At 45.4% G+C, this 27,019-nt stretch overlaps 2 protein-coding genes across 7 annotated transcripts in view; both read left to right on the top strand.

The window, feature by feature from the left end:
* ehbp1 (EH domain binding protein 1) overlaps nt 1–15,040 on the top strand; it is a 133,237-nt gene extending 118,197 nt beyond the window's left edge. For 4 of the 6 annotated variants that reach the window (XM_070977129.1, XM_070977128.1, XM_070977127.1 and 1 more), the window contains 4 exons: nt 4,467–4,566; nt 5,679–5,752; nt 13,307–13,421; nt 13,871–15,034. In XM_070977129.1, coding sequence (XP_070833230.1) covers nt 4,467–4,566; nt 5,679–5,752; nt 13,307–13,421; nt 13,871–13,961 — 380 coding nt within the window. In that variant the 3' untranslated portion in view covers nt 13,962–15,034. Of the gene's footprint in view, nt 1–4,466; nt 4,567–5,678; nt 5,753–13,306; nt 13,422–13,870 lie in introns of all 6 variants that reach the window. The other 2 variants (XM_070977124.1, XM_070977126.1) reach the window with 1 other exon arrangement.
* A 4,139-nt stretch (nt 15,041–19,179) lies between these two features.
* Nucleotides 19,180–26,239, top strand: otx1 (orthodenticle homeobox 1). Its single transcript, XM_070977137.1, has 4 exons — nt 19,180–19,496; nt 21,920–22,109; nt 22,810–22,961; nt 24,403–26,239. Exons 2-4 carry the CDS (start codon nt 22,013–22,015, stop codon nt 25,150–25,152), a joined length of 999 nt encoding a protein of 332 aa, XP_070833238.1. The 5' UTR covers nt 19,180–19,496; nt 21,920–22,012; the 3' UTR covers nt 25,153–26,239.
* The last annotated feature ends 780 nt before the right edge of the window (nt 26,240–27,019 follow it).

Here is a 27,019-nt window from a genome sequence, read left to right as displayed (position 1 = left end):
TCTTTTGAGTCATTTATTAAGCAGAACGCCTCTGAAATGTGAGGATTTTCTGCTCGTCTCTAATAGAAATGGATTTTGGATTGATGTTCGGACAAATTTCAAGACGTCACCTCGGTCTCTGGCTAGTTTTGAGGAGCATTTTTCGCCACTTTCTGACATTTCATCGATGAAAAGACAATCCAGACAGTCAAACCTTTAGCGTTAGCAGCATCAAACTGTGTCTATAAACAATCTACCTTCTCTGCACATTCCCAGAAACGCTCGAGTCCATTTCAAATCAGATCAATGCGTCTTTACTTGCTAAAACTGCTTCTTGCATGCATTTACGGAGACCTAGCATAGCAGCATTACACACTTAATTAAAAACCAGCGCAGGCCACCAGCAGCAGCAGCAGCAGCAGCAGCAGCAGCAGCAGCAGCAGCAGCAGTTTGACCACCTCAGGGTGGGTTTCATTATTCCTATCTACACTGAATGCAACAGGGGCCAAGATAGCTATCTTAATCTTATTTGGCTATAGAGGCTCATTCTGTCTTTTCACCCCGTATTGTCTCCTTCTTTTTTTATTTCTCTCTCTCTCTCTCTCTCTCTGTCTCTCTGTGGATACATACAAACACACATGGACCCTCTCTAACGAGGCTTTTTCTTACGTGAAGGATAACAGTCTCCCTCCACACACGGCAGTTCATGTCATTGTATCCCGGTTGTGTTCGCGTGAGTGAGACAGAGAGAGTGAAACAAGAGAAGAGGGAGACAGGCAATCAGATAGAGGGGTTGTCGGGATGTGTGTATCAGTTGTATCTCGGCTGTGTGTGTGTGTGTGTGTGTGTGTGTGTGTGTGTGTGTGTGTGTGTGTGTGTGTGTGTGTGTGTGTGTGTGTGTCTGGCTTGATTGTATCTTGTGCGTTTCTCACCATCGCAGCCGCATCGATAGCCGAGGTAACGCCAAACGTGATGTTAATGAAGATAAAGTTTACTGTAGGAAGGGAAACCCTGTGTATCTCCATCAGACATATTCACTAATCCTTTGATGTCCTGATCAAACATTGTGCCGATGCCAAACTTACTGCTTCAGTCTCCGTGGATTTTGGCCTTTTTTCGCTCTGCCCCGCTCTGTTTCGAGCACTGAGAAATGGCGTGTAAGGCAAGCAGCAAGACCCAGAATGCAACCTGCCAAACCGCCAGATGCTTTGATCCAAGATGGCCCCCTGAGAGCCAGCATGGATCCACAGCTTCTCGGAGCCAAGGCTGGATTCACAGACACAGTGTCAGTGGTGCCTGCCAGGGATATTTACACCATTTGTCTTCATGCAACACGACGTTCACCAGTTTTTTCTCTGCTGTTGTCACTCTTAACATATGCCATTTGGTGGGCGCGCTCATTACAGTACAGCCAGTGGATAGGTTTTTTTTTTTTTTTTACAAAAGGGTTTTCCCAATGGGAGTCAAACCCCCAACCCTGCATTAGAGCCTTGAAATTAAGATGGTTTCTCACTATGATCTCACATTTTACAGACTAAAAAATTGACAAATAAGCCGTTAATCAAAGAAAAAGGACAGAATAAACAGTTTGGAAAATAACTGTTGCAGTCAGTGAACGCAGCATTAACACCACATAATTTACTTTATATTACATACTTACATCATAATATTTCGAATGCCTCGGCAACTGTCCACTGTAAAATGTGCCTCATATTTGATTTTAATGGGGACTTTTAAACATCAGTGCTTGAGTCGTTGACTGACTCAGTTGGAGTCAGGTAGTATCTGGAGGTCAGAGTTCAGCTCTGGAGAGGTTGAGTGAAGGGGGAGGATGCTGAGCAGCTGTCGAGCGCCCTGCGCCGTTCGTCCTCCCTCATCCCTCCATCCCCTCCTTTCTTTCTCTGCTTTGAAATGGCTCACCTGCTTGCCCTCATTCCCTCTTTCACTCCCTCCCTCCTCCAGTTTTTCCCTTCCACGTTCATCATTTCCCCCTCATCTCTCCCTCTCTCCTTCCTTCTACCCTTTCTCCTCTCCTTTATCCTACCTCTCCTACCTTCCTCTGACCTCCCCGCCTTTCTCTCTTTCCTCTCCTCCTTTCCTTTCCCTCCCTCCCTTGGCCTCCCCTCCCTCCTTTCATAAAATGCGGCTGGTGGTTGGCTGGTTGCTGCTGGCTGGCTAGCGGTGGGGGATATAGCTTTATAATCCCTCCTCGTCTTCCAGCCCGCCTCGCCACAATGTCACAGGAGCTTAATATTTGCCATTATTATTTGCTTGTTTTATTTGACTTCGAGGCAGCACAATGACCTGTCAGCGCCGGCTTTATCCCCCCTCCGAGTGTCGTCCGTTTCAAAGTTGACTACAGTAATCCACGAGCCCCCGATTCCGCTAAATCCCGAAGCTTTCTTTCATTCGCTCGTTCTTTTTTCCTCTCTCTCTCTCTCACTCCCCCCTCCCCGCTCCACCCTCCTAAATGAAATTACATACATCTGCTGGCTCAGAGTATCACAAATGTCCACACGCTCACCGGTGTCCGCACACACATCCACACGCCTGCCTTTTGTTGACGATGACGCTGCGGCCCGATGCTCCCTCTCCTCTGCAATGACTGCTGTGTGTGTGTTTGACTGGAGACGACGCAGATTGTGATCGTGCTCGGCACCAAACCTATTGTTTTTCAGTTAATACTGTGAAAGTGTTTGGCTGATTCAGAAAGTCTAAGAATAAAGAGCACAAAACACTAAATCGGTGATGTTTGAGTCTAACATAAAGGAGCCTGAAAGCCACATTTTACAGACGATAAATGAAAGATTGTAGAATGAAGTATAGAATGCAAAACTTGGCTTACATGGGTTTCTTCACTGTACAGCGCACCAATGCATCTCTCATTATTCAGAGGGCCCCAATTAATAAATAAGTGGTATGAAATGTCTTCTTAGTGTTAATTCTGTTATGATGCCTGTCGTAGCTTCCCGGCTATTAAACCTCCCTCTTGAAAAAGGGAGAAAAAAACAGCCAGAGATAATAACATAAGCCCTGAGACGATCTTTCATCTCGCGTCCTCTGTTTTCATCCATGTCTTTTCTTCGCAGACGTGCTAAGTGTCAGATTAACGCTGCCGTCGCTGTTTAAATGGCCTCCAGTGCCACAAAGCTGGTATCCCAATTCCAGACAGAAACAGTGCAAAGTGAACTGACCACAGCGGTTTATTTAGGCACTGACAGAGAGAAAGAAGCATAAACTCATTCATAGAACACAAATACCAGAACAACAAGACCACCAGCATACAGTCACATACGTCAGGATTCTATAAGTTGTCAGAGAATAATGATCTTAGGGTAATAATGAGATGTTAACACATTTAAAGCCCCATTTCTGTCACTTTAACTGCATAAATCTGCAAATTCACATATAAAGTTGAAGATTTTGTCTCAGTGATAACAAGCCAGCTTTTCTTGTGTGTCCATAATTAAAAATAAAAGCCCAGTTTAACAACCCTACTAATGTAAAAAAGCATTTAACACCACCAGAAAACTTAAATACCTTGGTTTTCGTGGCTGTAACTTGTCCCAAAACTGCTGTAAAATAGCTACAGTCTGAATTATTATTCTGAAATCATCATGATCACTGATTTCTGAGGCAGCCAGCAGAAGCCCAGTCAAACGCACAGGTCCTCCTCTAGTCTTTACTCCAGGTCAAACATGACTGATGTTCTTGCTGCTGTTCTAACATTTGAGGGTTTCCATTCAGTGTGCTTTGTCCGTATCAGCTGTGCGCATCCCATTGTACCCTGTAAGTAAGTTACAGCACAGAGCTTTAGCCCCAGGCGCACGCCAAGCTTACATTAGCCATGCATCTGAGCCTCGCTAGCTCTCCCTGTGCTGAGCAGGTATTACGCTAGCGTCAGAGAGTAGCGGAGACGTGGCTTTTTTGAAGGCCCGCTGAGTGATTGGTGGGATATGTATTGCCCTACAGTGAGAGGCTCCACTCTGTAAAGGCGCTCGACGATAATCGCTGAGTTAATCCCGCCCCGGTTGAAGCCGTATTGACGTTGTGAAGACATGGTGTGAAGTATGTGAATGTTTACACAAGGAACATAAGCGAGTAGTGTATTTACACGCACACACACACACACACACACATAAATATCTGGTGGACATACTGACGCTGCAGTGGCAAAAAGACTTAACTGAGTCGTTTATCTGCATCATCTCTTTCATGTGTGTATGCCTGTATACGCTGTGTGCTTAAAGGTAGTTATGTAGAGACAGACGATGGTCGAGAAGGACCTTTCATCTGTCAGGCTCACTCGACTGGAACTGATGTTGTTTTCCTCTGTTTTAGCTTTGCATTAAATGATCAGCATCTGTCTTTAGGGGGCAAGGAAACAGCCAAGGACTAAACATTAACAGCTGGTGGCGTTATTGAAATGTTGCACTATCATGTGTGTGACTGCTTGTTTTTCCTCTGTGTCTTCGTGCGTTTTCCAGGCAACAACAAGGAGGAGGAGGAGGCCATGATGCAGGAGTGGTTCATGCTGGTGAACAAGAAGAACGCGCTCATCAGAAGACAGAACCAGCTCTCTCTGCTGTACGTATCTCACCGTCTGACATCTTTCCGTGTGACCTCTGAGCTCCACGTGCATCCACTATACCCTGTTTTCAACAACTCCTTTGATTATTTTTAGTTGTATTTTAATGGGTAACTACTAAAAACCATTTCCTCCTGGAGGAGTCAAGTCATTTGTTAGTTCTTCTATATTTGTTGTGCGCTGAGAAGCATTAAAAATCTGGAAACATCGCTCCTCTGTTCAAGCATTAGATCAAACTCGTCGAAGCCACACAGGGTGGGAGTGTGCTTTCCACTCCATTCACCCCCTCTGTCTATCCGCTCATTGATTTACATGCGGACGGGGTATGAAATCAATAGAAATGTGACGATCATCACTCCATCGCTGGGCTCTTTGTATGTGGTCAGCTGCGACAGGTGGAGACACGCGCGCACACGCACACACACACACACACACACATACGTGCCGGCTTTTTTTTTTCATTTGCGGCTGTTGGGATTTCAAAGTGTGCGAGTGGAGGAGAGTTTGAAGTATTCATAATCACATTATATCGTGGGAAAGGGGAGGCTTTTAAGTGGCCAATTGACAGGAGGGCTGATTATTAGCCCTTTCTGTTCTCTCTTTGTGGAGGCGAAGAGAAAAGGCGCCTGTGAAGGACAAATTCTATTAGGGACCGAATAAGCTCATTTTTTAATATGGCTGAAAGAGGAAAGAATTCAATTTGTGCTGCATACACACACACACATACACCCATCCATGCACACATGCAGACCACACACACTCGTGGCATGTCCATAGATACATGTTCATTTCTTTGTCTTCTCATGCCTTTCTGTGTTTTAAATCGTTTTCACCACCTTTCTTTTCTCTTTATACTCCCTTTTTATTTCCTCTCTCTCACACACACACATCTGCACACACACATACACCCAGGGCTGTGTGAGACACAGTATGTGTATCAGTTATGTGCAGTAGATTAATGCCAGAGCCAGAGAAGGTTCGGGCGAGTCGCTGAATCGATGTTTATTGCAGGTTTCTTTAAGTGCTTAATGATTTAGTCATTAACATATTGATGAACTTTGTTGTGTGTGTGTGTTTTTTCCTCTCTCTCTCTCTTCCTAACTTGCCACAGGGAGAAAGAGCACGATCTGGAGAGACGCTTCGAACTGCTGAACAGAGAGCTGAGAGCCATGCTGGCCATCGAAGGTACGACACACACACAAATACACACACAAATACACACTCAGGAGGTCTTGGCACTTAATGTGGCGTCTGCAGGTATCAGCAGACGAGATGTGTCACGTCTCTCTTCTGCTAAGCAACAAAATCGTACTTTAAAAAGTGCTTAAATTTCAAGTTGCCGTCATTAGATGCAGTTTGACAACCTCAAAGCTCCACTTAGATTAACTAAGAAGCTCTTCTGGTTCAGAATAATGCTCTGGATTATGCTACTGATTGCAAATGTGCAGTGAAATAAGCAGCAGTCTTTTCATAATGTACTTTGAGCTTGATTTTGCTCTCCCAGCGGCAGCTGCGTCACTGATTTGCCAATCAGATCTCATTTTTTAGAGTGAAGCACCTGATGATGAAGAGAAGACAAACAGCAACGGTTGAAGTTTATTTTCTAATTCCCGGAGACAAAGAGACAGTGAAGCTACCGTCAGGGTTGTCTGAGTTCGAGTGAAGTCATTCATCTTTCTCCACCTGCATTGTTTTTGTGCGTTCTAGCTGTTGTCCAGCCTTCGTGGAGAGCCTGAAGCCAGATGATTTGAATTCTGCGTCGGCCTCTTGATGAGGATTAAGATGCGAGCTTGCGAGGGATTTCACTCCCTGATACTTGATCAATGCTATCTGTTTCCTAGCTGGACCCCGACTAGCCGATGCCTGATTTGAAATCTAGCCGCGGCCACATTGAGAAGACGGTTTGCGGGGTTAAAAAAAATGCAGTTATATTATTGAAAGCTTGTTAACTATACCGCAGACAGCAAAGCAGCCATTGTGTCGTATCAAAGTTGTCAGGGGGCCAGGGAAGTTTAATCCCCTTCGACTGCGTCCTCTTTGGCAAAATGAACCTTTTGCCAATCAATGCTAATTGATTTTGCCATTCGACATTGACCACCGCCACCCCCTTCCCCAACCCCCCCTCCCTTTCTCCTCTCAGCCTTCGGACACCCATTGTAATTTCACCGGGCACCTGATAAGCTACCTGGTCCATAATAAATCAATTGTAATTAGCAAGAAGGGAGGTAGGCTGGGCAGGAGGGGGAGGAGGGGGGAACAGACATGCGTAGCCAAGCAGGAGCTGCAGACGAGTCCACGCTGCCTGCGTCCAGGTAGATTTCCTCAGTCTTCACCCGGCCATTTTATTTATTTCTATTTATCGAGCCGCGGTTTGTCCACAGCTCGAGTCGAGGGGGAGGATTTCAGGTTTTCTGGTTCATATGCCTGTGTTTGTGTGTATCAGTGAGGTTGCTTTCTCTTTGAGTGTGTGTGTGTGTGTGTGTGTGTGTGTGTGTGTGTGTGTGTGTGTGTGTGTGTGTGTGTGTGTGTGTGTGTGTGTGTGTGTGTGTGTGTGTGTGCAAGTCTGCTTTTGTCTTTTTTTGTGTGTGTGTGTGTCTCTGGGTTTCCTCGTGCTTCTGTGAGTGCATATTTCTTCACATATCAGATGTGTGCCATGTGTCTGACTGCTCACCTGTGTGTGTCTGTGTGTGCGCGCACGCGCGTGTGTGTGTGTGTGTGTGTGTGTGTGTGTGTGTGTGTCTGTGTGTGTGTCTGTGTGTGTGTGAATGTGTGTCTGTGTGTGTGTCTGTGTGTGTGTGTCTGTGTGTGTGTGTGTGTGTGTGTGGAAGTGAGAGAGCAGAGATAGTGGGTGAGGTGAGGTGGAGAGGTGGTGTGTGTCGTGTCACCGCGCTTCTCTCTGCCTTCATGTGGACTTGTTGGATTTGCAGCTGACTAACTTATCAGCCGGCCTTATTTTCCTCCCTAAGGGAGGCACTTAACATTCACAGGCTCTACCTTTCTGTAGCAGCCACAGATAGTTCAGAGCTGCTGGGAAGAAGGCTGAGTGTGTGTGTGTGTGTGTGTGTGTGTGTGTGTGTGTGTGTGTGTGTGTGTGTGTGTGTGTGTGTGTGTGTGTGTGTGTGTGTGTGTGTGTGTGTGTGTGTGTGTGTGTGTGTGTGTCAGAGAGAGAGGATCTGTTGGTCTGCATCTGTGTGTTTATATCTCACAGGTGTGTTTATGTGTCCACCTACATGCCTGCCTTTTTCCACATGTGTATATCTGTGTGTGTGGGCATGCCTGTGTCCGTGTGTGTGTGTGTGTGTGTGTGTGTGTGTGTGTTCAGCGGCCATCTCCCCTGCTCTTATTTGGTGCTTGGGCAGGTCCATTGAGCGATGGTCGGGCGTGCGAGTAATTGCTGATTTGGTTGGCCAGTCGATGACAGAGAGAGAGAGAGATGCACTGTGAGTCCGAGCAGAGAAAAATACACACATCACTAAGATACACCTGCCCTGACACGCACACACCCTGCTGGGAAAAATATATATGGTACCTGCAACACACACACCACTCTTCCTCTATCTCTTGCTCTCAGTCGACCCAGATCGTGTCTGTTCAGGTCAGTGTGCGCAACAGCTAACTGGCTAACAACAAAAGTTATTAAAAACCCTGACATAGAAATAAATGTTAAGAATAATCTGTGACATAAACACAGCAAACATTTTAGATTTTGATGGGAGTTATGAGAGAGAAAAACACACGAGTCATGTTTTTATACTGTGTTTGTGTTGCTGACTTCAGCTGCAAGACACTCACACACAGAAGACGGAGGATGAGAGGAAGAGGAGCGCTTTGAGGTGGAAAGAGGAGTCAGGAGGAGAGCGTTCCTCTGAAATCAGCTGTGAAGCTGATATTCTGCTAAACAACGAATTCCTCTCAACTTTTCCTGGATTTTTTTACGAGCTGTAAGATTCATTTTGGTGTTGTGATAAAACGACAACAGATGACAGAATTCTAGAAACATATAGAAGGAAATTTAGAGGAAAGTACTCCGGAGGAAGAGTGTCAGCCTGCACGTTTACAGCTGCAGGTTTATCTTAGTTTCACTGCTGTATAACATATAATTTGGGGAACAGAGTTATTTTGCTGCATGGAGATATTAATTGAACTCCCACTAATAGACAATAATGATACATCAGTGGGCAACATATTAACAGCAGAGAGGTGATGACTCAGCGGTTTTTGTTGCTGCACAGTGAGGACAGATTCAGTATCAGTCCATGTTTCTTCAGCAGTGTGACTTTAAAAAGTTTACAGAGTTTGATTAAATGTGCAGCTGTTGCAGAATTAAACAGTCAGGGGGGGTTGATGTTGTTTGTGAGCATGCTCAGTGATAACCACCTCCTTGTACCTTCTTGGTGTGATGCCAGGCGGGAAAATGCCATCTGTATGCCACACTCTCATCTCCCTGCCACAAAATTGATCCACTATGCCCTCTTTATCTGCTTACCCATTCACACCTATGTATGCACACACACAGAACTGTGTCTTGGCTCCCTTCGAGGGCCTGTGTGTGCGTGCATGTGTCTGTATGTGTGTGTGTTCTCGCGCGCGCGCGTGTGTGTGTGTTTTAAAGTGGACGCCCTCTCGTCATCTAAAAGGGATTTATGCATAGCCGGGTCCCAGAGTTTTTCCTGTTACGGTTTGATATGATAAGCTTTTTTTATATGTTTAAAATCAATATGTAATCCTATGCAGGAGCTTATCCCTCTCCACACCCCCGACACACACAAACACACACACACACACACTTCCCATTTGTAAATCTATTTGGGCTTTGTAACACATCGGGGCGGCGCGCTACAGACCCTGATTGATTAGGTGCACTATGGAATCCTATCACATGGGCGACTTTTGATGATGTCGCCAAGTCTTTCAGGGTTGCTAGTTGACTGGAACCGCTGATAACAAGTAGCCTCGTTCCACGAGTTTGTCGGACTTGAGTTTTTGGAGAGTTTAGAGGAAGATTATTTATTTGCATTGAGCTTGTTTGTGCTGCTTTTTAGGCCGTTCTTCAGTCAGGGCACAAGATAAACCGTGTGTCCTTAGTTTCGATGTTCAGCAGGAGTGACTTTATGTTTTCCACATGATGTTGGAATAAGTGCCTCCTAGTGTCGCTAACATGATATTATTATGCAGGTTGTTAGCACATATGGTGGAACAGGTGTTGAAATGGTGTGTTTTAGATTCATGCTTTGGGTTCTGGAGCATTGACTGTTTGCCTGCTTTAAAAAGCTGGAGGTGTCTTTTCCTGCTCATTCAGAGTCTCATTAACTTTTCCAAAGTTTTTAAGAGCCATGCCGTTTCCTAAAAGTTCTCATATGAAGCATTTTGTGACCAAGATAACCAAGATAGTTGCATTTTTAAGCTGCTGCCTGAAAGCTAAACCTGGAGTTATACAGAAGTGTGTCCCTGTGTTTTTCTCACTGGTTCCCACTCAAGATGTGAATCTTTCAGGTCTGTTCATGTTTTTTGAGTGGTCAGTAATCTCCTAGAACAGCTGCTCAGTGTAGTTTGTGGCAAACGTTACACAAACACGAGCTAATTGTGCATTTTGGGTAAAATTTTCAGCTGCAGATTTCTGCACGTGGTGCAGCAGGATGGTGTGTTCGAGTTAAAGCTTTATTTAACTAAAGGGAAGTTTTGAATGCTTTTCCCTTTTCCTGCTTTGCTGTTGAGATAATTTGTATTAATCCACCATTTTTCCCGGCCTGGCTACTTTCTTCTTCTCTGGTGACACTTTTTGTCTCTTGGCTCCACTTGGATCTCGGCCAAAACCAGCTTTTGGAGGCCTTTTACACAACAAGAGGTGGAGAGGACGAGGAGAAAGCAACAGAAATGAGGGAGAATAAGTTGATAGATCGCGATGGAGAACGTCGTCTCTGCCTGCGAATCCTCTGATGTCACGTCGCTGAATCGTGCGAGACAGACAGACACAGACAGAGACAGACAGACAGAGACAGACAGATGCCTGCAGGACAGCCTCTCCTCGCTTTGAGAGAACAGAGCTTTGGACCAGTTTGCTCTCTTGAATAAATTTAGCGTCGGAGAGACCGGGCGGGGAGGGGTTCATGGGGATTTGAACCAGCGCATTCTTGTGTGCCTTGTGCAGACTCACATGGTTACCGTTGGCGTGCACGACGAGGGTTATCTGAATACACACCCACCATGTGAGTTGTGCACACTCCTCCAAGTCTTTAACCTCTCTCTCTCTCTCTCTCTCTCTCTCTCTCTCTCTCTCTCTCTCTCTCTCTCTCTCTCTCTCTCTCTCTCTCTCTCTCCTGGGGGAGGCGGGGTTTACGTGGGGGGGTTCTCTGAGTGGCTGCAGGGTGTTTTGTTTGTTCCTGGGTGTCTGGTTACCCAGCCTGCCCTGCTCTGGCGTTGCCTGGTCACGTCTCTCATCGGCTCTCTTTATTGTTTACCTTCCTAATGAGGGGGGCGGGACCCTGCAGCATGTGATTGACAGCAGTGTGCTTGCCCCCCCCCCCCACCACCACCTCTGCTGCCACCCCTCCCCGTGTCAACCAGGACTTTGGCTTTTTGGCTGAGATGTGCTCTGAAGGAGGAGGGCAGGGTTTTTGTTTTTTTTACATACCTCTCTGTGTTTTTGTGGGAAGTTTTTTCCCCTCTTCCTGAACCCTCCTCTTGGGGGCCGGCCTTGTCGAGAGAGGATTGTGGGAGTTATGGCAGATATGGATGCACACATTCCTGCCTCACAATTATCCGAAGATGATGACTCACATGATGACTCATCTGTTTTTCTTCTTCTACACGTGACACAGTTTGTCCTGATTCCTCCGTGTCCTAAACCACCTCCAGTTTTTAGAGAATTGAAACAAAAACACTCCTCACATGCAGGTTCGGACGTATTTGGCAGTTATGAAGTTATGTGTCGACTCCCACACAAAGCCAGAGGAGAGCAAATTTGCTTCCCTGAGGAAAAAAAAAGGAGGAGGGAGGGAGAGAGGAAGAGGAGAACGTAGAGAGCCAAATATTGGGACTGTGTTCATTTCGCTCTGTGGTCGACTTCAAAGGGACGAGCGGGGCCAATGAAGAGAGCGCAGACCTTTCAGGACAAACACACTGGGCCCAGCGTGACACACACGCACACACACACACACACACACACACACACACACACACACAGCCTGACTGCCGCAATTTGACTCAATGAGGGGGGGATATTTATTTTTAATAAAGCCACACTTATTTTAGGGCTGACATTTTACAACGTCCCTTTTATTCTGGAATCAATAGGCGGTTAAATATTGATAGAGGGGTGAAGTTGCCTACGCGCCACAGAAGTTGCGCTCGTCTCAGCTGTGTTTGAATCCTCTCTGGGATGGAGAGGATTTTTTTTAACATGAAACGATGGAGGGTTTTTCAGGGCGACGCGTTCCCACACTGAGCCGAGGGGCTGCAGAGCTCCTGCCTTCTTTCAGCTGCAGGACGGCGACGACAATCTGCACACAGACAGTTTGTCGAGCAGAAATGTTTGTGCGTCTGAAGCTGTTTGATTCTCAGACGATGCCAAACTGTGTTTTGTTGCACTGAAAACGATGACGTTGGATCTATTTTAGTCTCGTTCATGCATGAGAAGTAGATGCTGGGTTGTGGTTTAAATTGCACCAAAGAACAAATCATGTTAGTGACTTCGCTCTTCCAGCAGTGTTCAGGGTGAGTGGGTGAGTTTTGGGGTGAGGGAGGGAGGAGCTCTGCCCCGGTGTTGGGTGAATGTGGAGCCAAGGGCGCCAGGCGGATATTTGAGCCCCAGGGGGAGTGAGTGCTCTCCTGTGGGCATCCCCCCTCCCCTCCAGGGAGAGGCTGAGGGGATTTGGATCGGGGGTCCCACCTGGACCCTGTGGGGCCCTGTGGGGCCCCTTCCTGCAAAGACGCTGGAGAACTGAGCGGATAGTCAGCGGCTCACCTGTTTGTTTGTTTAGCTGAGGAACAAACCGAGTGTTTGGCTGTGAGGTGACTTTTACATGTTTGTGATTTTGACTTCTTTTTCATGTTTAACACCAACAGAAATTCACACAATGACCTCAAAATCTGACACAAAGCTTTAATAGTTTTTGGCTAAAATACAAATTCATGGACATTTTTTGACGTTATTAGAAAATCCTGAGGACAGAACTGAATCCAAATATTTCTACTTTTCACATTTCTTCTTCACACGTTTCTTATAAAACCACATGAATCCTCTTTCAGCTCTGAATCTTTCCAGAAATTCTTCTTAATCGTGAAACACAATCGTGTGTGTTTGTGTGACATTATACGAGCAGTCTTCTCCTTTGGGACAGCGAGTCCTCACAGATGTCTGTGTGCATCATGCACATTAACATGACGGAGTCCTCCAGGTGTTTGCTAAGGTTAACACATCCTCACTGTGCACACACAACCTGACCTCAGCGTGTGTACACGTCATATCTACACACTCATCTATATGTGGAACTGGTCTGGTGTCCATCTCCACGCTGTCCTTAATGTGACTCAGAGGAGCAGGAAACAGTTTCATCACAAGGAGGAACATTTCTGCTCCAGGAGGCCTCGAGGTCACACTGAGACGTAGTTCGTCCGTCTGTCCCAGGACGAGAACACAAAGCTGTTCATCTGCAGGACAGAGTGTCTCCAGGTTGCTGGAATAGAAACAGTTTGTCCTCAGTGTCTCTGAAGGAGTTTGTTCCTCTGCTGTTGTTGCAGACTGGCAGAAGACGGAGGCCCAGAAGAGACGAGAGCAGCTGCTGCTGGATGAACTGGTCATACTGGTCAACAAACGTGACGCACTGGTCAGAGACCTGGACGCCCAGGAGAAACAGTAAGTTACCCACAAATCCTCCAAACGCAGACTCAGAACAAGCGTCAGTGTAGAAACAGAAACACACGTCAGGCCCGCAGAGGTCCGTCTGGGAGCGGGCGAGCGCCTGCTGCCTGTCTGTCAGTGTCCAGAGATCCCACAGACGCCGTAGACGTAGTGAAAACAGATTGCAGGTTTGTTGGGTTCCAGCCGTCCTGCAGTCGTCCTGCACGCACGGCGGCAGCACACCTGCATGGGCGGGATCCCTTCCAGATTGGCGGCAAGGTCCGCCAACGGGGTGCCAGGCGGGTGAAAGGTCGGAGCTCGGCCCCTGGCGCCGGGCCACTCCGCAGGCGGCGTGGCGTCGCTTGCCGCCGCGGCGACTGCGTTACCTGTGCGCACGCCCCCACCTCCGCCTCCTCTCCGCCTCCCCTAGACACATCTGACCTTTTGACCTTTGCCCTCCGCAGGGCCGAGGAGGAGGACGAGCACCTGGAGAGGACGCTGGAGCAGAACAAAGGAAAGATGGCCAAGAAAGAGGAGAAGTGTGTGCTTCAATGATTGTCACGACAGGAAAACACAACCAACAAATGTAGCCGATTAAAGAAATGTATCATCGTTATTATTATGATCATTATTATTATTATTTGATAGTGGCTCTCCTAGACCTTTCAGTTTTTGGACTCCTGGTGTGGTTGTTGTTTTGGTCAGATTAACCCGCAGAGGCTGAATTCAGAGGCCCTGCGATGCCTTTGCACCAACTTTATACTGACTCAAACTGTCCCACTAACACACAAGATTTTTTATTTGAGTCCTCCTTCGCTTTACCTGGAACGGTACTTCTGTGTAATATAAATTAAGTCTGAGGCACGAGAGCCTGTCGGACGGCGTGATATTTGCATGGAATGATGCAGCAGCACAGCCTTCTCTGTCTAAATGTGGAGACCAGTCGGTTTGAGGTACAGCACAACTGGGTTTAATGGTGGGATTTTTTTTTTGATTTTTTTTTTTTTTTAATCATACTGAGCAGATGATGACGGAGTTGATGTTTCAGTTGGACTTTTAAAAGGAAAAAAAGAGTTGTTATAATATCAGTCTTTTCAAGCTACTTCATTACTTGACTGTGTACCTTTTAATTATTTCACTTTAAAGTTTTTACTTGTAAAATATCTTAAAGGGGGGAAACGCATTACTGTTCATAAATCTTAACTTTCCTATTGCTTTTTTTATTGTCTTGGCTTGAAAGCAGTTTACCAAAAGAAAGACTAAGAAAAAAAAAATCTCATGTTGTATATTTTCATCACTGCTCTGACCAATAGCTTCCAAAAATCCTCCTTTTTTTGTCAGGATTCATGCAGTCAAAAACAAAAAATATATATATTATTTATTGCCGTTTGTCCTTTGAAGCTGCTTGTAAGTGATTCTGCCATCACGTTTCATTTCATGTGCGTTTTGCTCAACAACTTTTGGTTTCTATTTATTGTATTCTGAAGAAGAGAAAAATGCTTCCACGTGCATCGCTTAGAGCTCCACATCTGGTGCAGTTGTCCTTTACGTGTTGAACATTTATCTGTTTATTTATTCCAGTGTCATAACCCAAGTCTTCAATAATAAAGTCCTTATGATTTCATACTCCACAGAAGGCGGCGTGTGGCGTGTTTTTAAGCCCGTGCAGATTAACGTGGATATTTTAAAGCTGCAGGTGTTTCAGGTACAAGCGTCTTAAAAAAAAGCAGTTTTTTAATAATTGTTTTAAATTCTAAAAATGAGTTTTTATAGAAGCGGTGCCTGCAAAGACTTTTTTCTATTTTTTATAAACGCACAGATACTTTTAAAACTCAATACTTCCCGTCACTTTGTCCATTTTACCTCCAGCCCCACATGACCCAGGCCATATTCCTGCTTTTTGTTTCTTCCTTGGTTATTGAAATGCATGCACGCCTTTGGCAGCGCTGCGCGTAAGTGGCCCCTATCACTGCATCCACCAGCGAGCGTTGCGTTTAGCAATGCTTATTATGCGACGCTCTGTTCAATTCCCCCGCGACTTGTGCGTGTTTATAAATTAAAATTGGCGTTCGGGTTTTTTTTGTGTTTGAGGTCGGTGCTGAGCAGGTTCCTCCGAGGAAGATTAGAGAAATCACTTTGTACCGAGCAGATGTTTTTTTTCTCTCCCTCTCTGGGCCGCTTCTGTGCGCGCTGGAGACGGGGGCCAGAGCCGGAGAGGCTCGGTCACCCGCAGCCAGATGGAGAGGGAAAGAAAAACTGGAAGGTCGGAAAAAAATGATCAATATTCATTTTTCAGACATCGAAAAAAAATATTTCACCTCATTAAAATGCCTCTTTTTTTAGTTAAACTCAGTTTTCTGAACGCATCCTGGTGTTACACTAAAATAAAGAGTGCAAACTGTCCCTGCAGTAAGAATAAAGATGAACGGAGTGTCTGTGGTTTAACCCTCCACACCATCCCTGCAGGCAGCCTCCCATCCCCGATTAAAGCAGGAAAATGGGTTGTGACAGCAGACGTCCTCCCCGGCCTTTCTAATACTTTCAAATTAATTTGCTGATTCGTTTCTTCTCTGCTTGGGACCGACCGTACGTGCACGTTACGCACTTTACGTCCCCCGAGGCGCTTTGTTTTAGTTGGTATTGTAGCGCGTTTATCGCGGGGGTCTGTAATCTGGAGAAGAAAGAGCCAAAGCGGTGAAGGACGCTTCGCTCGGTGCCGTCAGAGGGCTGCATGCAGCTGAGTGTGTGTGTGAGAGAGAGAGAGTGTGTGAGAGAGAGTGTGTGTGTGTGTGTGTGTGTAGACAACCTTAAAATTACTCACAACACCTGTCACTTCTACATGGATGTAAACTGTTAAATGTATTTTAAAATATTTTCTGTATTGTTTTTAAAGCTGCTTGATTTTATCCTGACAGAAATGTTAATAACTCAACTTTTACTCCTGAATTTGACTAAAAGTTTGAATGTTTCTTTCTCTTAAAACCAGTTAAAAATTCACCCAAGTTATTTCCCTCATCTTCAATCAGTCCATGTTTAGTGGAAACCACTTGAAGGCCTGATGAGAGAATCTCATATTCCAACATTTTTCCTGCATGTTTTTAATAATAAAGAAGGAATAAAAGGGCAGAAACAGACCCGTCTTACCTCTGCGGCATCGCTCGCGTTTCTTTCAGGTTCCACTTCAAGCAGAGGGAGTGAAAAACATTTGGAGTCAGTTCCCTGTTTTTCAGTGAATAAGAGCGACGCGCTGCGTAAAAAGCGGCGGTGCCTCGGCGCTGCTGTGCCGCTGAGGATCCTTCAGCTGAATGGATTATCTCCTGAGCTTTGATGTCTCCTGGCCTCACCTCACAGGTGCTGAGCGCCGCTCGGCCCTCTGCATTACTTCCTTTCCCCGCCGCCGTCCAAAAACCTGCACCTGAGGGAGCCCGGGTCTCTGCGTGCAGCGCCGGGGCTCCTACAGCACTGTGTTTTATGCATCATCGTTTTAATAAGCACCGACAACATCCCCGCAGATCCCCGCTTCCAATCCTGCCGGCTGAAGGGACAAAACTTTTCCCCCTCCTCTCCTCGCCGCCTAATCCCAGGCTTTACCAGCTCAGCATTAAGAAAATTCAACTGCAATTTGGGATTAGACAAAATACTCTTATTACAAAAGGTTGGTGCAACTTGATAACTTGATACTTGTTCAGGGGTTTATCTCGGGGTCTTACTCACATCGAGAGAGGAGAAAAAACAAGAAATGTAGGGGAAATGTCAGCATAGCCCGACTCTTTTGTGTTGTGAGGGCCATATTTGTTGAATGGCCTTTTTGCATAATTTAACGGTGTGTGTGTGTGTGTGTGTGTGTGTGTGTGTGTGTGTGTGTGTGTGTGTGTGTGTGTGTGTGTGTGTGTGTGTGTGTGTGGACACAGAGGACAGGAGGGGTGATGGTATTTCGGTCAGACCCTCATCGAGCCCTCTGACTGCTCGGACTTCAGATGTGGTGGAAATAAAAAGGTGCGTAAAAGTGTTTGACCTCCAGTCAGCAGCCAGGGAACACAAACCCATGAGTTCACCAAAAAAAAGAAGAAGAAGAAACGGAGGGAAAGGCGTCACTTTGCGTGCACCACCTCACGTCATTCATATGTTTGATCACACTCACTGTCACCGTCGGTCTGATTTTTACGTTTGATCTCGGCCTCTGTGCGTAAAAACATGGATAGGTTGATTCCTTAAGGTGCGTTCAGGTGCCCTTATCCTCCAGTGTGCTCCCGCCTGTAAAAAGCAGCATCACTACAGGCCTCCACACAACCTCCAACATTACTTTGCCCCCCCCCCCCCCCTTTTTTTTTTTTGGTCCACCGACTATTGATGTCTAAGTTTCTCTGTCAAAGCGCTCTCGTGGATGACTTTTAAGTCCCATCGGCCTCCACTTTGATACTCCCCCTCCTCGCGCGCGCACACACACACACACACACACACACACACACACACACACACACACACACACACACACTTAAAAATGTAATTCCCATCCCTGCAGCCTCTCTCTCTCAACATTAGCTCGCTTTCAGCTCAGGCCTCATTTACAGAAGTTGATGTTTTTGCAGAGATCCACAAAAGGGAGCCGAACCGAGCCGCGCTGAGCTGAGCTGAGCTGCACCTCCGCGACCCTCACAGACACACAGGCCAGAGGGAGAAAACGCGGTTTGTTTTGCGTGTGATGGGTTAAAAACACAATAAAAACATCGACATAAAGTGCAGGATTTGATTCAGTGACCGCAGCTTCTGGTGCTGATTTTTCTTCTTCTTCTTCTGTGGATTCCTCTTTTTTCCTCCGCAGTGAGTTTGAGGTCTATCCCTATTAAACTTTACGTCAACCATCCTCAAATGTAATTCTAAATGGGGATTAGACCTCATTAATATTCATGAGACTGTGTGTGTGTGTGTGTGTGTGTGCGTGCGTGCGTGTGTGGAGAGAGAGAGAGGAGGGGGTGTATCACAATAAAATCAAAATGGATGAATTTAACTTCTTTCCTCCTCTTTTATTTCTCACGTTCACTTTTTGTTTTGACAAATGTCATGAGAGGAAATAACAGCAGTAATATTAATAAAAAGGCTTCTGGGCCTTTCAGGAAATTTGTGTTTTGTAGCGCTGATAAACTAAAATTCAGCTTTCTGTCAAACTAAACACCTTTGAAACATTTTAAGTCTCAAACGAACCTTTTTCTTCCTTTTGCAGCTCGGACAGTCATAAGCTTTATTTCATGTAACAGCTGATTTGATGTATTTGACAAAGCAGGAGGACACTTTCGGGCAGTTCAAAGAAGAAAAATGTCAGATTTTTAGAAGAAAATAAGTTTTAGATGGAGGAAGATTTAGTTTTTTTTTTCACAGGACTAGTTCAGGTGGTCGCCTCCAGTTTCTTGTTCTTCTGGGCTGCATGTAAATAATAATAATACTAATAATAAATCTCTGCTTATAAAAGGTAAATATCTTCTGAAGTCTCGTTTTTACGCCCGCTGGCGCACAGCAGAGCCTGACGCTCTCTGCAGCGCTTCCTCCTGCGGGCCTGTGAAACATTTCCATCTTTTTAAAACCTCTCTTTGGTTCGTCCGGTCTCGGGACCGGGACCGAGAGGAGGGGGGTAAGTGGGAGTGGGCTCTCCCGGCTGCCTATGCGCGCCTATAGGCCGCCCTCGCCGTCCGTCATCCTGGGGACGCGCGCCCATTGGCTGCAGGAGGCGGATCCGCAGGTGTCCTGCGCTCATAGAGGCGCAGGGCGGAGAGAAGGTGATCAATCTCCATCCGTCTCCATTAGAAATCACCTTAACACTCTGTCAGACAACGACAAGCCCCCTGAAAGCAAATGAGTTTGATTTATTTGGCTGTAAAAACACCCGGAACCGCACCGAGGACGCGGTGACGCCCGCGCGCTGCTGCCTGCGTGTTTCTCCGTGATGCCGCTCGCTTTGCACACTGTTGTTTGTTTTTGAGCAAGTCTGCCGCTGTTTGAGTTTTGTGACCTGCAGACTTCCTACTGCTGGATAATTTTACTGCTGCTCGCCTCTTGTGGCCCGAGAGCTCGGGAGACGGGAAGGAGAAACCCAAGGTAATGTTTCCTCTGTTCTCTGCACTCATTCCAGGTAGATTCTTCTAGTTTGTGCGCGTTTTGAACTCTGCGTCTTTAACAAGCAGGCGAAGCGTAAACGCGACAGAAAAGTCACTTTTTTAGCATTTCAGAAACGCTTTTTACGTCAAATTGTGACATGAGGCTCTGTGCAGGATTTCAATTTGCACCGCTGCGCGTTTGTGTTTTTTTTTCTGCGGGAATATCAATTAATCCGCACCGTGGAGGACTAAGACTTGAACTGGATAAATTGAGTCAACTTCCTCCGGAGTAGATAATTTTCATATTTCTATTCCATTCATTCCTGCGAGTTTTTGGAGAGCAATTGGCCATTAAAGCGTTTGAACCACTTAGTAGATAATTGGAGAGGCGTGTTTTGGTTTTTGTTAATTTATTTTGCTGATAAGAGCCCTTCTGAAACGCTCTCTCCCCGGAGGTCTAATCTAAATTCTAATTGAGTTCATTTGCACCGAGATCTCGCCTTTTCACTCCGGCCTGGCAGCGCTGGAAATGCGGTTTAAAAAGCCGCTGGAATCCACGTTTGGTTAGTTTGGTTTGGTCAGTTAGGAGCTCATTGATGAAATAATCTCCCTCCTCAGACTCTAATTTAATTCACACGCTTTAACTCCTTTAAGTTTAATAATTCTTCACTGAGGGGTAAAAATCAAACTATCACCAGTTTGCAAAAATAGATTTTACGCCTTCAAACCTCCTTCAGGACTGTTTCCTGAATGCAAATGCACGTTAGTTTCATGAAAAGTAAAGGAGCCGTTGAGTGTTGAATTAGTGGATTAAGATATTCTTTCCCACCAAATGTAATGTTTAATTCAGTCGTTTTTACTGAGAGAAGCAAACAAACGAAAGTGTTTGATATCCTTCAGTTTAACAGACTGCACGGCTGTTAGAGCCGCCGAGATGGATTAAAATTATATCTGAAGTTTGAAGAAAATATAATTTTAGAATTCATTTTTTAATCTGGAAATCAAGAGGTGAAGAAAAAAAAGACTTTTTTTTTCAATGAAGTTTGGTTCTTTGTCTCCTGAGCGTGAAAATGAAGGTGAGCGTTTCTTAAAAATAAAAGCAAGACCAAAGTTAATTTATCTAACAGACTCGTAGAATAGACTCCTCAGATCTTCTGTAAAAAGAATGATAGAAATTCAGTTCTGGTTTATTCAGTGGATTTTATTTTGAGTCAGACTGTGGTCCAAAGTTTGACGGAAACAAACAGAACGAGCACAGCTGAGATTTTTATAGATTATCAAACCACATCCAAAGTCCACCTTTTTACATGTGTGTGAGTTCAGGCCTTCACACACTCACACACGTTAACACACACACAGATTTTACAGGCGGCGACGAGCTTCAGCTTATTTTTAATAAGAGGTAAATTCAACACAACTGCAGCAAAACAAGTGACGGAAAAATAAAAAAAAAATCTGCGCTTTTCTTCTGATGACATTTTTCACTCTGACACCAGTTTGCTTTTTGGCTTTAAAAGCGTAAAAGTTTGAGTAGGAAAAAATGATTAGCTGACAGTGAATCCCTCAGTGTCATTCATGAACATAATTAATAGAATTATTGATAACTGTTTGAGGATTTTAGATCAGCGTTTTTTCTGCTGTAAAAAACTGTAAAGTTCACATGTTTTTACGCAGTTTGTAGCTTTAGAAAATGTAGGATATTAAAAAAACGTGCAGGTAGCATCTTATGTACTGATCAATAAAATTAATAATGTGCTGATCATCATCCAATATGTGATCAGACACAAACAACAGTGGAAACAAATAATTTACATATTATTTACCGGGAGAGAGAAAAGTCAGAGGATCATGATTTTAAAATAATCAGTTTTCTTTCATCTCATCAGCTCATTTCAGCTGAAGTCTGACTTCTTGGAATAAAACCAGATTTTCTAAAAGAAAAGCTGTAACATGGTGTTTTTTTATTTTGATTATTCCTCCACTGAGGTTGACCTGCAGCAGCCGTTTGACCCCCGGTATCCCCTCATAAAGTCACGGCTTCACATCCTGCTGCCTCCAAATCATTTCCATCCGATTTCGTAGAAACTGTAATGACGCGTCTTTATTTCTTCGTTTCTCTGCACATTTAAAATATCAGAAGTTGAAGCGACATTTCCATCCGTTGAGCTTAAATTAACTCAAAAAGAGACAAAGGCTGATTGGTGATAATTGTCGTAAATTCAGAACATTTATCAGGTTCGTTTCCATCCAAGTTTTTGACGGAAGTCGTGTTTTCTGGATATTTCCTGCTGTGGGCCCGTTTCAGGTGATAGTCTGCTCCCTCCTGAAACGCACAAACCCTTCTGCAACGAAACCTTTGATTTTATTTCTATTTTTTCCTGAAATGTTTATGGTGATTTCTCCTCTGTCCGTGTGCGCGTGCAGTGACTTGGATCGGCCCCCTGTCCCGTCAAGCTGCAGCATCGGGGGAAACCGAACCACTGGCCTGAGCTAGGTGGAGCAGTGACCGCCTGTAGCATGATGTCCTACCTCAAACAGCCCCCCTATGGCGTCAACGGCCTGGGGCTCAGCGGCGCTGCCATGGACCTGCTGCACCCTTCAGTGGGCTACCCAGGTACGAGCCCGACGTGCACGCGCTCACACGTACACACACATATACACACCTTTTCTAAAGAGGAACGCACCACAGAGGAGCCAACAGTGATGAAGGTCAATAAACCTCCAGTTATCATGAAGAAAATGAGCCAGAAAAAATACAAGATGATTGAGTTTTGTTTTGGTTTTTTTGCTAATAATAATAATAATAATAATAATAATGTTTGTTTGGGTCTTCATGGCCTCTCAAAAAGTTTACAAAAAGACAAAAATCAACAATTTCTACTATGTTAAATGAAAGTGTGGCATTATTTAAAACCAGTTTGACCAGTTTGAGTAAAACGTGGGCCGTGAATGATCATTTATAAAATAAATAATGACGGAGAGCATGAAGGGATTTACGGCGCCTGTCATGGTTTTTAAAGGAAAATGAGTTTATTAAAGGAAAATTAAGGTTAAGTAGTTTTTATTTCACTTCTGTATCCAGTCAGTGCTCACAATGAAACTTTTCTTTAAATCATGAGAAATACATTTGGAAAACTTGGAACAATAGACGTGTTGAAGAAAAGAAATCCACTCGAGGATTTTCATTTTTCTGTGAAGTCTTTTCATCGTTTTTCACCTGTGTAACGTGTCAGCACACCTGAGCATTCTGCGGCTCTTTTAATGCGGTGAACACGCTCATTAACGCGCCTCCGTCTTTGCCTCCGTTTCTGCAGCGACTCCCCGGAAGCAGCGGCGGGAGCGGACCACCTTCACGCGCTCTCAGCTCGACGTCCTGGAGGCTCTGTTCGCCAAAACCCGGTACCCGGATATTTTCATGCGGGAGGAGGTGGCGCTGAAAATCAACCTGCCGGAGTCCAGAGTCCAGGTGAAAAACGCCGCATTTCGCTGCACACTTCCGGTGGAAAAGCACCGAAACACAAAGCTGCCGGGCCGCCGTTCAACTCTGCACAGACATGACGATCAATCCCGCTGTTAGCTCACGTCAGACAGGTGATATATTCACATGCAGGTGCTTTCAAAAGGCAGGATTTCCCCTGCTGGAGTGACTGCCGCCATTCATTAAAAGTGAAGAGTGGCTCCTCAGAGGCCTGTAAATGTCTGCAAGCGGTCAAAGCAGGATTTCAGCGGAGACCCCTGAACTCACCTTAAGATAACTCTTTCTTTTTTGTGTGTTAAAAGTTATTAAGCTAATTATTAGTTTAAAAGTGGGCTAGTGAGCTTTTTCTCTGCTTTGAGAGCAGAAATTTGTTTTAAAAACGGAGTAAATTTTCGTTCATTTAATGGAAATGGGCCGTTAATGACGTCATTGTGTTTTTTAAATTAATGGTTAGCGAGCTAGCTAACTAGCTAGCCGGCTATAAATGACTTGGACGTCCAATATTGTCAACAAATCCGATTAGGTTCAGAATTTTTGGAGGATTTACACCAGTAAATATCACTAAAAACCAACTGTGTCATGTAACCCAACAGCAGCATCACATAATTCACCTATGAGGAAAATAATGGTAGCAGGAAGGGGATCATTTTACAACAGTTAGCTCTGTGATTTCAGTAGTTCAAGCAGATAATAACGAATGTATGGCTCGAGTTCGATTGATAATGATGAGATTGTGACAGGAATTAAAATTATGCAGACTATTAATTAAAATAGACTGTAAAAACTGTAACGTTATTACTGATAAATAGGTGAGAAGGAGCAAATGAATGGCAATGGTTGCCACTTCATTTCATGCAGGAATCCAACAGACAAAACAGTTAGTATGAACAAAATGACATTTCAGACATTTTCCAGCTGAATCATTTCTTTATTTCATTAACGGCCTAACTGGAGGCTGTGTAATTTGATCTGAAATGTAGGATCTGCAACCAAGAGGTCAGGAGTGCGCCAGCTAACACTCCACAAGCAACTCACCGGTGTAACTACGATGTTGAACAAATACTACTCTTGAAAGGCATTAGGGGAAAACCAAGGCCGGCCTCTCACACACAATTTGAGTTATTCTCAGAATGTGTGTGTGAAACAAAATGCTCTACATGATCCTACCCTCTCGGTGCTCTAGAGTTACCCTACTGTGTGGTGAAACCCAATAGCCTGTTATCTTAGAGCCGTCTACCAGGTATGAAATTAGACCCCTGGCTGGTCCGAGCCAAGGGGCCGGGGTGGAAATGAACCTTGATAGCTAATAACCCCCAATTTTCCTCCATAATGTACTCCCAGCGTGGCCTGGGAGGATCTTTTTTGTATGAAATGCTGAGGTTGTTTGTATGTATGGTTGCTAACTCCTGGCTGGTGCTCTCTGTTGTAGGTGTGGTTCAAGAACCGGAGGGCCAAGTGTCGCCAGCAGCAGCAGAGCGGCAGCAGTGCCAAAGCCAGGCCGCCCAAGAAGAAGTCTTCTCCGGCCCGGGAGAGCACCGGCTCCGAGAGCAGCGGCCAGTTCACGCCTCCTGCCGTCTCCAGCACGGGCTCGTCCTCGTCTTCATCCTCCTCCACCAATCACACGGGCCCGGTGGCGCTCAGCAGCACCTCTACCTCCATCAGCACCGTCTCCTCCATCTGGAGCCCCGCCATTTCCCCCGGAAACGCTCCTCCTCCCGCCGTGGCCCCGCTCCCTGAGCCCGGACCCCCTTCCAACGCCTCCTGTATGCAGCGTTCAATGTCAGGCTCCGCCGCCGCCGCCACCTCCTACCCCATGTCCTACAACCAGACGCCGGGCTACGGCCAGGGCTACCCCACCCCGTCCAGCTCTTACTTCAGCGGCGTGGACTGCGGCTCCTACCTGGCCCCCATGCACTCCCACCACCACCCCCACCAGCTCAGCCCCATGACGGCCTCCTCCATGTCGGGCCACCCGCACCACCACATCAGCCAGTCGTCAGGCCACCACCACCATCACCACCACCACCAGGCCTACGGCGGCTCCAGCCTGGCCTTCAACTCCTCCGACTGCCTGGATTACAAAGAGCAGACTGCAGCCTCCTCGTGGAAGCTCAACTTTAACACCACAGACTGCTTGGACTACAAGGACCAGGCCTCCTGGAGGTTCCAAGTCTTGTGATCAGGCTTTTTTTTCCTTCCCTCCCTGCTCGTCTGCTCCCTCTTCTTTTATTTTCCAGATTAGCATATTGCTTGTTTTTAAAGACAAAAAGAGTTTATGAACCATAAGAAGACAAGATAGCAGCAGGAATGCTCGGCAGTCGGACTTTGTTTTTCCTCCCTCTCGTCCTCCACGTCTTTTAGAAATTAAAAAAGAAGAAGAAGAAGAAGAAACGGTCCCTCAAGTCGCGTGAAGAGAAAACATCAGGAGCGGCTTCCTGGCGATGAAGAGTGGGCTGTTCGGACGCCCCTCCCTGGATGATCTTAAGAAAACCAAACTGTTTTTCAAAACAGCAACAAAAAAAAAAGTCATTGCAACCAAACTCCTTTGACCACCAGCTCTCTGGCTCTCTGGATGGGAGGAATATTTCCCCTCTGGTGCACTGACAGGAACTGCCTGCAGTGCCCCTCTTTACCTCCAACCCAATCAAATCCTGTATAGTTTTTATTTCTGAAATTTGTTATTTTAGGATGACAGAGATTTTTAGTCAGCTGCGTCGAGGAGCTGAAATATGTAAATATGTATTTGGGTCAGTTACAGTGACCATGTTTAGTTGGTGTTTTTCCGAATTTGAAATTGTTTATTACCACTTTGGGAGAAAAAAAAAAAGAAAAAACCTGTATGTAAATCTTTCCAAATATTCCAAAGAGAACAAATTGGCCATAAAGTTCAGCTTTTATAGACACTGTTTTACTCAGAAAAAAATATGTTTTGGCAATTTGAAATGTCTCGGAAAACTCTCTAAATCTAAAACATAGATGCAGAACTATTCTGGGCTTTTGTCCAGGCGACGGTTAGTTTTCCGGGTATTATTATTCTAGCCTCTACATTTTCAAAGCAGACCTCCTCTCTTGGGCATTGTCGTGATATTGGACATGTTTGAACCGCAGCACTTGGCTTGATTATTGGAGTCAGAGCATTTTTATTATTTTTGGAGAGGAAATGTGGATTTATAGCTCCAAAATGACAGTGAGATGTTGAATGTATCTTTAAGGCGACCACCCTTACATACATGTTCATCCAATAAAGATCCGTTAAGTCATATTTATTTTCCACAGTGGATTCTGTCTCTGCTTGAGTCCCAACAGGGAGTCCAGTTTTTTTAGATGCATGTACACCAGCAAATTACTAACTCAACACTCCTGTTCTCTCTCGTTTGAATTAGTCATACTTTTATTCAAAAGCTTGTTGATTTTGTTTTTTCCTAATTATAACGGGGTAAATGCAAATTAGTCCATAATTAATACGAGCCGTGAACGCGTGTAGGCCCGCATTTCCATTTTAGAGAGCAGCCGGTTTAATCCTCTCTGTCTCCGTCTTTAAATTGAAACACTAACATCTCCCCTTGCTTTAGGGAGACCGAGTGTCTTTTTAAACTGCGGCGTTAAAAAGCCCTAAATATTGAGCCGGGAGACATTTGATCGAGGCGTAATTGAATGCAGCGCTGTAATGGCGTGATAATTACTCCTGCGCCCTGAGTTGGTTTCTCCAAAATAACCTGCAGGAATTTCACCGCCTCTGATGCGGTAATTACGTAGGTGGGGCCAGGTTAGGGGGTCAGATGTAAGTGTGTGTGTGTGGAGTGTGTGTTATGCCTGCGAGCATAAACGCATTATAAAAAGGGGGGCTTGGTTTTAAAAAAATATCCTATCCGTCAGTTCTCTGGCAAGGTTGTTTTGAACGAGCCTGTTTTTAACCCGTGAAGGCCGCACAGAGCGCAGAGCAGGCAGAAGCAGACCTCATGGAAATCAACTGCGCCAAAAAAATGCGTCCTTGTGCTAAGAAATCAGCCCCAAAATGAGCAGGTTGTGCGCACTTTTCCGCCTCT

This window comes from Chaetodon trifascialis, chromosome 13 (genome assembly GCF_039877785.1).
Source record: "Chaetodon trifascialis isolate fChaTrf1 chromosome 13, fChaTrf1.hap1, whole genome shotgun sequence".
NCBI classification, from domain to species: Eukaryota; Metazoa; Chordata; class Actinopteri; order Chaetodontiformes; family Chaetodontidae; genus Chaetodon; species Chaetodon trifascialis.
This window is presented reverse-complemented; position numbering and strand designations above follow the sequence as displayed.